Genomic DNA, 13519 nt, shown 5'->3' on the forward strand with positions numbered 1-13519 from the left:
ATTGAATATCTGCAGTGAGGGAGACTCCTCACCCTCTCAGGGCAATGTCCCAATGGACAGTCACGGGCACAGTAAAGGAACTGGAACTTCCTGTGCCTCAGTTTCTGCCCGTCGCCTCCTGTCCTACTGCTTGGCATCGCCGAGCAGAGCCTGGCTCCATCCTCTTGGCACTTCCCTCCCCCGCCCTCCATACACCCTGATGAGGTAACGAGGTCACACCGTAATCGCCAAACCACGCGCGGCGGGGGCCGCGGTCCCTCCCCATCGCCGTGACGCAGCGGCTCAGCGGGCGGTGCCGGGGGCTGGCACTGCCCGTGTGAGGAAGAGGAGGGAAGGGGAAGGGGAAGGGAAGAGGAGCAGACGGAAGGGAAGGGGAAGGGGAGCGGTGCTCACCCGGGTTCGCGCGCGGTCCCGCGTTCCCACCGCGCCGTGCCCGCGCGCCGCAGGGGCGGGGCCCCGTGGTGGGGCGGGGCCGGCGCGCGGCGCGTGCGCGGCGCGTGCGGCGGCGGAGGCGGGGGAAAATGGCGGACGGCAGAGCCGAGGGGGAGAAGGCGAAGCGGCCGCAGCCCGCAGGAGGTGAACATGTAGCGCCTCTCGCCGCGGAGCCCTGGGGGGGGAATGGGGTCCACGCTGGGCCCACAGGGGTGGGGAGGGCCCAGGCGTACTTTCCCCGGCCGGGCGGGCCCGGGCCGGGCCGGGCTGTGTGATGCCCGGCCTTGCGGGGAGAGGGGGCGGCCCGGGCCTGAGGGGGCTGCGCTGGAGGAGAGGCCAAGTCGTCTGGGCCTGCTGTCCTCAGCCTTACAGGCGCTTTTGTAAAACTGTGACATCTTCTCCACGCAAATGTGCTGTTTCTCTTTGTTGAAAATATGCGGAATACTTACACATATTTTTGAGAGGAAATTCGATTGTTGCTGCCTGTAAAGATGCAGACAGCACCTTAAAGCTTTACTTTTAACAACTGTGATACCTTTTTTACAAATGGGTACAGTGAATATTCCTTAATTGTGTTTTTAAGTATCTTGGTTTTTTTTTTTGCTTGGCAGCAATCTGTAAGTTTGTGATTTAGTTTTGTAGTATTTATATCGTGATTGGACAGCCTTGTCTTTTCTGCACTATTCAAAAGTTTTTAATGGGATGTTTCTTTTCTTCTTTCTTCCCTTGATTTAAAGTTGAGAGGATAGATAATGTCTTTTCAAAGATAAAACTTTTCGTTCCTGGTATGTTTTCGTTTCTGTTGTAGCTCGGTTTTGGTGGGTTTTTTTCCAGCTTAAATATATCTGTAGGCAGAGGGCATTTCTTTGATCTGTTGAAAAATTAAATCAGGCTTGTAAATCAATTAGGACAGCCTCAACAGTGGATGTTATTTCTGATAATCACGAATATTTGAACAGTAATACTTGATTTTAGGTAGTTCCTGAACCCTTGGCTCTCTTTTGACTTTTGGCGGGTCTTTGCGTTTGATTTTTTGGGTTTTTTGTTTGTATTAGTAGTAGAGTAACTGGACAGCATCAGTACATCACTGATCTATAGTGCCCTGTGTGCTGTTTGGTGTGCTGGAACGTGATCTTAACGAGTTATGGTACCTCGATCCTGAGGAAGAATAGTTACCCCTGGATGATTTTTGAAAGTAGTTTGGAATCTTCAGCTTCTGCCACTTTTAGTGGGGTTTATCTCAGAATTAACTTAGTTGTGGCTGGTTTGTTCCCACCCCCACCAGTGGTCGTGCTCCTGGATCCTGGAATGCTGTGCAGCTGGCACTGTCAGTCTTGTCACTGCAGCCACCTGGAGAGTGGAGGTTGTGCACTCATGTGGCTTGCTGATACACACGAGTAAAACTCCTCTGTGCAGCAGGACAGCTTTTTATTTCTGTGATTCACAAAAACAGCACTGATCAGTCTAGTTTTGGAAATAGTGCTGGTGCTTTTTGTAGGTGAAGTATGATCTCCTTGATGTCTCCAGGAAGTAATAAAGAAGCCTTAATGTTTTGGAATATATATATATATATATATATATATATATATGCATGCACTGGCATGGGAGAGACCTCTTTCATGGTTAATATGTGTCTGCATTTCTGTTTCCTGCAGAAATCAAACAGCCCAGTGGCTCCTTGCCCACCTTCCCCAGTTGTCCTGTGCCCCTTACAGCTCTGCAGTTCATCCTACATCGAGCCTAGAAGTAACACTCAGAATGCAAGGATAGGAGCTAATTTTGAGAGAGATGCTCTTTAAAATTTGGGGAGAAAACAGATGTGAGTAGGTTGTGTTAAGCTTCACCTTGTGCTTAGCAGTATTTGAGAATTTTCCCTTAAAGAAGTAAGCTTCAGTGTCACTAGCTTCAAGCTAGCACTGTTTTCAGAGCCTGTACTGGTCCTCTGTGTGTGCCCTGAGATTTGGGCTGCTGTGGATTTTGTATCTTATGAAAAAGAAGACTTTTAGGCCCATGGTTCCAGCACTTCTAAGGCAAATGAATCTCCTACTTACCCTTGAATCACATTCTCCAGTGTACCTAGGTTAGACTTTGAGTATTCTGTTTAATGCAGTTCCATGGATTAGCTCTAAAGACGTTCTAGTCTTGCAGATTGTTGTTTGGTACACTGTGCCAAGTAGGCTACCAGTACCCAAGGTCACTTGTGAAATTTTGATTGTTTCTCTTTCCTCTTTGGTTTTTCACTGTTATATCTATGATCTCTGGGTCAAATTTCTAGCACTGCAGATTAGCACCATTTTTTTAAATACAGTGAAACTGATTAAAGTTACAAAATGTTTTTTTATGATCTGCCATATTTCCAAAGGTAAACAATAAATCTATTTTTGTTTCAATTACTTATCGTGATAGCTGGAAGAGTGGGGTAGAAAGGCTGCTGAAATGGTATATGCTACTGCTTATGATTTGGAAAATAGCAAATACATGTATGTAGATGGTGTCCCTAGATTTCCTCTGGCCTGATGTTGTTTGCTGCTTCTTTTTCCTCAGAGCTGCATTATTGTTGACCTCCAGTTCAGACTTTCTTCTCTCCCATTGCTCCATCTTACTTAGTAGCTTTTTGCCATTAGCTTTTTTCCCTGATGGTCTGAATTTGCTGTGCGTGGAAGGTCCTGTTCTCCACTTGATACAATGATGAACTGGTGCTAACTCCAGTTTTTCTCAAGCTGCTACTGTGAGCACTTCCCTGTGCATTCCCTAATGTGTGTTGGTTTTTTTTTTTTCTCCTGCTACTGCAGGGATTTGCTTATTGCAGCAGCAAGGAAGTGTCTTTTTGCTGAAGCATTTACTATATTCAGTGTGAGTTTTCCAAGGACACCTTTGTCTCTTGGTGTAGCTGAAGAACCTGATTATGTAGGAATGAAAATGTTACTGGAGTGTTTTTTAATCTGTGGTTCACTGTTCAGCTGCTATGTTTGCCATGACTTCATACAAACCTGGAAAAGATGAAATATATGTATATATATATGTGTATATATATATATATATATATATATATATACATATATATATATACGTATATATATATATATATATATACACATATGTTTTCTAGTGCTGATTCCTTCCTCAAGCAGAGCTTGGCAGATTTATTACAGATGAGATGCGGACAAGCAGTGACTTGAAAGATGATTGAGACAGCCGGCCTCATTGCAGTCACTCCCATGGTTTTAGAGTTGTGCCAGACAAGCCTAGAGACTGGCATGGACATGATTTTGTAGAAATTTAGTAGAATTAATTTTAACTTAGATTATCTACTCTAGATTTGGAATTGGGATTCCAGTGATCAAAGCTTATCTATGGCAACTTAAAACCCTAAAAAGATTTAGTCATCTACATTTAATTTACTACGTGAACTTTGACTTCCATACTAAATAAAGAGATGGTGCTTCAAGATTGTTTTCCTGGCTCATACAAAAGAAGTTCTTTACCAGTAGTGGAGTGCTTGCAGTTTCTTCTCCTGTTTGTGTTTTGCTGTCCACTAAATGTACATTGGTGGAAACTGCTGTCACTAAAAACACGTTACCTATTGCACCCAGAGTATAATGCTTTTTGAGGTTGCTGCTCCCATCAATCTGCTCAGTAAAAGTAGCTCATCTTGGTAAGTTGTTTCGACTTCACCAGGACCTGAAGAAGAGGCAGAAAAACCTGTGAAAACTAAGACTGTTTCTTCCAGTAATGGAGGAGAAAGTTCGAGTCGCAGCGCAGAGAAACGGGCAGCTAATGAAGAAGCCGAAGACTTCACCACAAAGCCTGCTCCTGCCAAAATGTCCAAGTTTGGATTTTCCATAGGCAGTCAGACAACAAAGAAGGCATCTGCAATATCCATCAAACTAGGAGCAAATGTAAGTTGCCCAAGGGCTTTTAATTTCAGGGAAACTGAGGCAAAAAGGGTAGTACTTTGGGGAGGCTTCCTCGCAGAGGGAAACCTTGAATTCTACGAGGGTAACTTGGTAAAGTTTAAGCAAGCATTGCAGGGCCAGCTAGTTATGCATGTGTAAGTACTTCAAGGTGATTAATAACAGGTCAGTTGTCTTAGGAAGCAAAAGACTTGATTGAAATGAACTGTAGATCTTTGAACATAGAGACTTACTTCATAATGAGATTTGATAAGTCTGGAATAATTTCCCGAGGGAAATGAGCAGACTTGTTAAACTGTTCAGGCTACTTTGAAATGAGTGCTGGGAGCCTCATTCTATTGGATGCTTAAAGCTACAAGAAAGCATCTCTTAGATGGCTTAATAGGTTGTCTCCCACTCCAAAGATCTTATTCTGGATGGGGAAGTACAGCTGATTTTTCATGACTTTGCCTGTGCTTTGCAAGGTCAGTATGATTCATTTGTACTTTTTGCAAGAGATGAGGCTTTGTTACATAGATTGCTAGGAATTCTGATCCCCTTTATTGTCCGGTACAGCGTATCCTTGTGCTTGTTTAGATGTGAATCTGATGAGTCTCTTTACTTCAAAAGCAGTCCTCTATAGCTTGGGCAAGGACAAGCCTGGCACTGCCTCTCCATCTAATACAGTTCATTTACGGTTCCTGCCTACCACTGTGATGGATATGATATAAATCCTTGTCTGCACTAAATTCAAACTGTAATCATGAAAGGCTTGCACCTGCAGTGCCAGCGTTCTACAGATCTGCAAAAGATTAAAAGAGTGCTCTGTTACTTTGAGATGGGAGATGTGGGCTGGCAGCATTCTAGGGTATGAATGCAATCAGGTCAGCTCAGACTGAGAAAGAATTGACAGAGCTGCCTTCTCCGAGCCACCGGCACGCTTCGGTTTCTTATGTCAGAAGATGCTTGCAGTGGCAATAAATTGGGCTCAGGATTTCTGGCTCACTCCATTTACTGGGTGACTGACAGTGCACCAGATGGGACAGTGCTGAAACTTATCCTGTTTCTTTCCAGTCATTTTTAGTCCCTTAGAACATTACCCATTCCTGCGGAGCAGATGCTTTAAATATGGTACAGTGTTTCAGTGTTGTACACTGTCAGTAAAAAACAGCTGTAGGCAGTTGCATAAGGACTGTGCTGCAGCATCAGCTTCTATGAGTATATATTAAATAATCACCAGTAAAGTAAAAATGGAGAAAGCACTGTATGTCATTGGTTTAGATAATTGGTAGTACTGTAGAAGCAAATTGTTAGTGATGACTTGGCTCCTAGTGTTGTCAAAACAGCTTTTGGTACCACTTTTGTATTCCTTGTAACAGTTGTGAGTTTGACGGCTTCTTACACTTTTAAATAGAAGAAGGTTCTTATTGGAAATAAAAATAATACTTTTTAAAGGAACCTTATATTAAGTGGCCTGTGTGATACACACTGATGCTCGTTTGAAAGTATTGAATTGTTATAAGCCAGAAAGCTGTTATATTTTTAAAATACAAGAGAATAAATATATTCATCTTTCTGACATTGATGGATGAGAATACTCCGAAAGAATAATAGAAACAGTGACATAGTAAAATTTTGAATACTACAACTTACCCAGGATCTTTTTAATTGTTCCTGTCATGCTCCAGTGGCTGAGTCGCCCTGCAGTGTGCTAGAAAGTGAAGACCTGCTTGTGGGGAGTTGTAATAAGAGAGGACTGAGCTTGCTCAGAGTGTATCACACTTAAACAAGCGGTCATTTTTCCTTTTTTGTTAGAGACACCTTTATGTGCTTGATTTGAGGAAAAACTTTTCCCCCTGGTTGCCCATATCAGTGAAGATGTTTGACTTCATTTAGCAAAGTATTTTAAATGAAAAGGGTAGATTTTTTGAGTTAGTAGATTCACTTTATTTGCTTATTTGGTCTTTTTCAGAAGCCTAAAGAGCCTGTTCCAACCCTGGCTCCAAAAACCCTTTCTGTAGCAGCAGCTTTCAATGAAGATGAAGATGTGAGTAATAAGCGAATGATCAACACAAAATACCATTGGTGTGGGAGGCAGAGAGAGTGGGTTCTTTAAGGTTTTCTACATAAATGTCAGGAATTTTCAACCTAGAGGCATCTCTTGTGTTTCTGCTTACGAATGCACAACTTTGTAGCTGTCTGTTGGTTCAAGAAGTCATTAACGTGCTGATAACTTTTCCCTGAAAATGAGATGCACTACATAATTTGAATTAATGGTTGCTTTCTCTGGGCTTAATAAAGGGGAAGTGAAGGAAAGTTGTGCTTCTGGTTTGCTAAATATCTTGTTATGTCATAAATACCTTGCTCCTTCTTACACAGAGGTCAGCAAAGGAATTTGTATTTCAGTCTATAACCTTGTAGAACCTCTGTTCTGTCCTAAGTCATTTTGCTTTCCTGTGGGGCTGGAGTCCATCCTTTATCTTGTCAGGCATTTGAAACGTTCAAAGGCAAGTGCCCAGCCACACTCTAACCTCCTTTCTCTCTGCAGAGCGAACCAGAAGAAATGCCTCCAGAAGCCAAGATGCGCATGAAGAACATTGGAAGGTAGGTCAGCTTTTAGCTGTGGTTTGGGGAGGGGTGAGTGTGTGAGAATGACTCTGATCTCCTCCAGCACCGGTCAGATCTCGCAGATGGCTTAGAAATACAAGAAGATAGAATAGGCTCAGAGATTTTTCTTTCAGAATTTTCAGATGTTGTGTCTGTAGGTTAAAAGTAGTACATTTACATTTGAACTTAGAATCTTATTTGCCTTCTTTGTGATGAAGAAATTGATCCTGCATTAAATAGAAGCTTGTTATCTTCTTGGAAAGGTAATAGGTGGGAGTTTCTGCTTGCCACTATGTGTCTTTCTGATTCTCCATTTTGTAAATTGCCTTGGAAGTAGGGCAGTCTGGTGAGGTTTTTTAACTCCTGTAGGAGGGGAAGATGCAAATCATCTCTTTCAGAAAGACAAAAAAATTGCTTGTTTACTTAAACAAATATATGTAGTTCTTCTTGCTACAGATTTGAGTAGAGGGCCAAGCCTATAATTAATAGGGACCTTTCCAGAAGAGGCTTGGCTTAAATTAGGGATGAATTTTGAGAATATATGTTTTAAAGATGTTTATCATGATAGACTGCTTTTAAAGTTAATCCATCTGGAGGTCCTCTAGTTTAGTGGTGTGGTTTTTTTCTCCAGTAGCAAATTAGGATCCTCAGTTTTTTAATCCTTGCAAAGAATTCTTCCCGGCTGCAGCAGTTACTGCCACTCCCACCTCCTGCTGCCCCATCTCATCGCTCTGTTTTGAAATGCTATGGAGAGATCAGTTCTGTGGCCAAATTGCAGCTGCTGACAGTCAGGACGCTTGATGTAACAGAAAGAAACATGTGGTAGTTTCTTGGCAGCAGGTTGGACTTGAAATTGGTATTTTCAGTGTCACACTGCTCAGACCACTGTAGCTGAGCTGACTTTCTCAACTGTTCTTGTTTTGCTTCTTCACAGGGATACACCAACCTCAGCAGGACCAAATTCCTTCAATAAAGGAAAGCATGGATTTTCTGACAACCAGAAGCTATGGGAACGAAATATAAAATCTCATCTTGGAAATGTCCATGACCAAGAAAATAACTAAATGATGTGGATTATAAGTTGGGTGTTTGGGGGGAGGGGAGGGTGTAACGTTAAAGGAACAGTTTCCTTTTTTAAGAATGGTATGAGACTATCTTTGGAGCCACTTTTTTAAGATTTTGAGTGGTACACTAACGAATTAGTTTGAAATTAGAGGTAATTTATGTTTTGTATACAGATTTCAAGGCATTTGCTAATTTTGTAGTTCATGTGATTAGTTTCAAAAGGTTACAGATAATAAAGAAATTGGAGTGGTACCTTTTTAAGAATTTTTTTTTTTTGGCCAGTCATTGAATAAGGTGGATGAAAAAGGTTACTGTCTCTTTAATCAGGCTAAAATTGAATGCTCATGCATTCTTACTTCTGGCTCCCTCTTCATAACAGGAGAAACAATTGACTTCTAGGAGTTCTGCTAAAGAGAGAGCATTGTTTTGTGCTAGAAGTGTTACTGGACTATTAATTTGAATATAATCTTACACAGGAAATAATAAGAACCTGGATTTTCTTTTTCTCCCTGCAGTCACCTTTTGTTAAGTCTCTGCAAAGTAGGAATTATGTTGCTCTGAGTGGCTCTGGTAACTTAGCTCTAATTTTGTTTAAAACTTCATGTAGGATGTGTAACCTTCTGTGGTCTGTTTCGTCCTAAGGAAATGGGCCTTGTCTGTATATTAGATACAGTCTGTAAAGAATATTCACTACAAAGGTAAATCAGTATTTTCAGTGTGCTCCTCTTAAATCATTAGCCTTGAGCAGTGCTTGTTAGCATTTCCTAGTGGTACACGAAAGCCACCACCAAAAATACAAGCTAATGTACATTAAGCTCCACATTTGGTTGAAATATTTTTCTTTACTATGCCTAGAAGGAATAAAAGCCACACCAAAAATCAGTAACTCACTGCTTAAGTATGAAAAATCCAAGATGCACTTTCCCTGACTTGCCATTTAAAACAAAATGCCTTGATGCCTGTGACCTCAGTGGACACTATCAGGTCAAAGAATACTATGTCTGCAGTCCTAATGCTTCTAACAAGTGGCAACTTCAGAAATAAAACTTGACCTTTTCCTGCCTGTCTGCCTTTTGCAGTGATTTTCAGCCATGACATTAGTCTGGTCAGTTTAATTTTCTGGCTTTCATACTGCAGAACAGTGCTGCAGGATTTCAGTAATGACCAGGAACGACTGTCTAAATTTTAGTCATATTTTTTTAGCATATTTTTAAAACATTGTACTATCAGAACTGGTTAAACAAATTTATCAACAGCAACACCGCCACCTGCGTTCCCCCTCCCCGAAACAAGCACAAGGAGTTTTTTTAAACTCAAATACCTGATAGTGTCAACCCCTAAATTAATTTCAGCCAGGAACTGGTTGTAGAATTCCAATATATTAATTGCTTTTATCCTGCCTCTAAAACCTTCATACTGAAGTTGAACCTGCAAGTGCAGAAAGGAAAGTGCATCTTGAAGTGTATTTTTTTATTATTATTATTATTATTATTTTAGGAAAGCTCTGACCACTTAGACTTTTGAGTTTGTAAGTTCTAAAAAATATTTTTTTGTATTTTTGTATTGTATGTGTAATCTTTTTTCTTTTGAAGTCTGATGCAGTTGAATACCTGTAACTGTTTTCTTTAAAAGCCTTGTTATAAACATAACATAAAAATGTATACATTATTTTTTTTTTCCATAGCAGAAATACTGGGTTTATTTAAAACAAAACACACTTTCAAAACTGACTTTCAGGACTTCCGAAACAGATTTGGGCATTACTGGAACTAGGCAAGGCAAACTTTTCACTTATTTTCATCACATGTGGTTATGTTTGTTGAAATAAATCCCTTTAAGATAGTGGTAATTCATAGTGAACAGCTATTTTCTCGTGCTCCTTAGTAGTTTCTCCATATTATGTTGATCACGTGTATTAGGAAAAAAGCAAAACAGAATTGTGAATAAGAAGAAAACTCAAATATCTGGTTATTTTTTAGTTGACCTACCACCACTGTCTTCCACATCTTGGGCTCAAGTAGACTCTCATATCCAGGGTTTCCTCGTACTTTAAAATCATTTAGGAAATTGCCAGGCAGAAGAGCAGACACACTAGGAAATACCTTCCATGCAAGTGAGAGAGCAAAAGTTATATTTATCTATCTTACTCCTGTGGTCAGTAAATAATTCTAGACTGGGAGAGACTGCTTCTAAAGCTCAGTGCTCCTGCCTCACCAGATGCAGTGTTCCCTTCCTTCTCAGTGCTCCATGGAAGAGAGTTGATCAAGGCGACCACAGTCCCTGCAGGACTGAGTGCTGGACAGGCTGGATCTTGTAGCCACGAGGTGTCTGCTGGTGTTTAATGTCTGACACTTGAAAGAAAAAACTGACTGACCTGAAAGGGAAAAGTTACCTAGGACTTCGCTTGAAGCTGTGTGCTCTTGTTACAGTTACAGTAGTCATGGTCTTGGTGTGCTGAGAGCCTTTTTTTTTTTTTTTTTTTTTTTTTTTTTTTTTTTTTTTTTTTTTTTTTTTTTTTTTTTTTTTTTTTTTTTTTTTTTTTTTTTTTTTGTTTTGTTTTGTTTTGTTTTGTTTGTTTGTTTGGGTGTGTGTGTGTGGTTTTTTTGGTTCTTGCTGTGATGGTTTTTTAATTTTGGATGTTCAAGAATCCTGAAACTCCTGGTAAACTATCTGATTTAGCTGTCTTTAAGTGCTTCTAGGAGGTGTGCTGAGACCATTGACTGCAAGGTATGTATACCTGTCAGTGGTTAAAATGTCTGTCTGTCTAACTTGGGTAGTTTTATCTCAGAAGGCTTATGCTTGCTTAGCAGGACTTAGCACCTGAGCAGGCTGCAGAACACTGAACAGATTAGGTGAAGATGTGAGGAGTTACCTGGTAACCTCCTCTCTGCTACTCTGCAGCTGGGCTGTTTTGGGCCTGCTGGGTTGTAAATGGATCCAAACTCATCCAATGTTAACTATATTAAAATCATTAAAACAAACAACCCAAAGAAGAAGAACCAAAACAAACAAAAAAAGGCAAAAATACCCCCAAACAAAAAAAATCATCCCCAAAGCAGTGCAGTGTACTATTATGGCTGTGTTTTAGGTAGTCCTGCGTGTAACCGCTTGACTAATTTTATTTCTTTAAGTGTGGGAGGTGCACTGTCCAGATTCTCAGAATCAAGGTTTTAGAAGGAAGAACTCCCAGCCAGTCTGTCTCTGAGGTGCCGTTTCTCAGGCTTGTGCCATGTCAGGGATAACCAGTCACAGGATTCACTGACCTTTAGCAAAACCAACTCTCTGTGTCCCACTGTGAGCACCCTAAAGGTTGTTCTGCAAAAAGGCTGGAGTTTTCTGAGGAATGCTGAGTAGTCCTGCCTTTAAGCTACAAAAGGGAAGGTTATATTCTAAACCCACCATAATTTGTTGTCTAGTTCCTCTGGCAAGAGATGGAAGAACACCATAAACACGGGACGATTAACAATTTGCTTTTTTACTATATCCTGTAAACATTCCTTAATTCTTCTGGTTTTATTAATGAAGGGATCTCCTGCTGTTCTGTAATTTTGAAATACTGGCATCTTATATAGTGCTTACCTAGGAAAGCTGCTAGTATTTAATAATGTGGAGCCACTGCCTTGGGGTAGAAGCGTAGTTATCCATGGAATTAAAAGCACGAAACATGAACTGTTACCCTTAAACTCTGGATGTAGCATGTTCAGGTTCTGTTTATGAACTTCCATTTAACAGTCTGCAGTGAGGGGAGTCCAAGCAAGATTTAGTCACCAAAGCAAACCTTTAGACTGCAGCACACACCTCCTTGAAGTCTGGACACTTCCAGCTGCTTTCAAGCTGGGCAGAGAGGAGGGATGATGGCAGTGACTGTCAGTGCTGGTAATCAGGAGTATGAACTTCTGGTGCAGTGCGGTCAGTGAGGTCTTAAAAACGTCAGCTAAGCTTGTGGTGTAGTCCATAAATGTGGTTTTTGGGATTGGATTTCCTGATGAGACAAATGCACAAATGGAGCAAGAGCTCCACTGAAACTTGAAGTCATGAGCCTGTGTTGATGTTTTCCTGGCAGCACAAGTTTATTAACGTAAAGGTAATGCAAGTTCTAATAAAAATATCTCTCCTTTTCTCCCCCAGCCTCCCATAATTAGAAAACACAGAAGTCACATAAACCATGTTGGCTGATGCTCAGTAGTTACAGAATCACAGCTGTGCCTCTGTGAAAGAAGTGTGACTGTGGTGCCCTCCCTGTTCACACACAGACCAGCTGCCACTGTCTAGGACAGGCACTGCAGAACAGTGAGTAACAGGCAGTTGTGAAACTGGGGCCTGTTTCAGGGTATGCCTTGCTTTTGTTACTGGATGCTTGTTTAAGAGTCCTGTTCACATGTAAAATTTAAACCCATGACAACAACAGCTTGTACTATTGCACTTCTAAAAGCACCAAATCATTTAGCAAGGCTGTTTCCATCTGTAAGGCAAAATACTGCCCCCAGGACAAAACTCCCAGAAGGAGCAAGACCAACTTAATTTCTACAGAGCTTCTCAAGGTCACATTAGACTAGTGAGCATGTTCCCCAACAGTCCTGGGCCTTCTGCACAAGAATAGGTCTTTGGTAAAGAACTGCTTGAGAGCTGTTGGGTTCCACCCCCATCAGCAGCAGCTCCAGGACTGGCTCCTGAATGTTACCTTACTAACACCCTTCCAGTGCTGTAGAAATTCACCCTGCTTCCTTTAAGAGCCATGAATGACACGGTTCTAGTTCAAGTAGAAACTAAAGGGAGGGTGAAAATTATCCACACATCACTTGGCCGTTTTGCATTTATGTTTTCATCCCTGTGGATCAGCAGTAATTCAGAAGGCTATGTTACTCCTTCGGCACTCAGCCTTTGAAACCTGTTTTTCTTTTATACTTGCTTTATTACTTACATGGGCTCACAGGGAGCCCATACACTAAAAAGCTCCCTTAGCACTTCCCTTAAGAATCAGGATGAACCACAAAAGATAATCAGCCTTTCTGCACCATTGGCGTTGCCTTGAAAGTTCCTGTAATAGCAAAGGGAAAGGCACAGGACACTGTTCCCAGCCCAGGAGCAGCTGTACAGCTGTACCTCTTCAGCCAGGATGACACTCTAGGAAAATTTCCACCCCACAACCCCTGCTCAAGTATTTATCTCAGAGCAGAGGCCAAGGTGGAAGTGCTGTCTGATGCTTGCCTTGGGGTGCCAGTGCTGTAGAGAAACCCCAGTCCAGGGGCCGAGCAGATGCCTCCCCCACCAAGAGGTCGTGCAGCCAGAGCAATTTCAGTATCAATATACAAGGTGTTCTGTTAGCATTGTGCTCTTGCAGAGCCACGTTCTGACACAACCCAGGAGGGCAGTATGTTTCTTTTCCTCATCCATGTTAATTCTTCGAGCCTTAAGCAGAAATTAAAATGCAGACATTCCTAGAACTATTCACACCAGATATTTGCCAATATATGGAAAGAAATACTGAGGAGGAATAAACAATTCTGCAACCCCTTCCTCCT

The 13519-nt window shown here is 41.5% G+C and overlaps 1 protein-coding gene across 2 annotated transcripts; it reads left to right on the top strand.

The window, feature by feature from the left end:
• Nucleotides 1-493: 493 nt before the first annotated feature.
• On the top strand, nucleotides 494-9846 carry PCNP (PEST proteolytic signal containing nuclear protein). 2 transcript variants are annotated; one of them, XM_027894770.1, is made up of 5 exons: nucleotides 494-576; nucleotides 4111-4331; nucleotides 6298-6372; nucleotides 6874-6929; nucleotides 7867-9846. In XM_027894770.1, the coding sequence occupies exons 1-5, from the start codon at nucleotides 522-524 to the stop codon at nucleotides 7994-7996; spliced, it is 537 nt and encodes a 178-aa protein (XP_027750571.1). In that variant the 5' UTR covers nucleotides 494-521; the 3' UTR covers nucleotides 7997-9846. The 2 variants fall into 2 exon arrangements, with proteins under 2 accessions (XP_027750571.1, XP_027750572.1); XM_027894771.1 differs by lacking the exon at nucleotides 494-576 and adding an exon at nucleotides 3535-4087 and having other exon boundaries at nucleotides 4163-4331.
• The last annotated feature ends 3673 nt before the right edge of the window (nucleotides 9847-13519 follow it).

The sequence above is a fragment of the Empidonax traillii genome, unplaced genomic scaffold, assembly GCF_003031625.1.
Source record: "Empidonax traillii isolate 1590-97213 ecotype Southwest subspecies unplaced genomic scaffold, ASM303162v1 scaffold442:size488032, whole genome shotgun sequence".
NCBI lineage: Eukaryota > Metazoa > Chordata > Aves > Passeriformes > Tyrannidae > Empidonax > Empidonax traillii.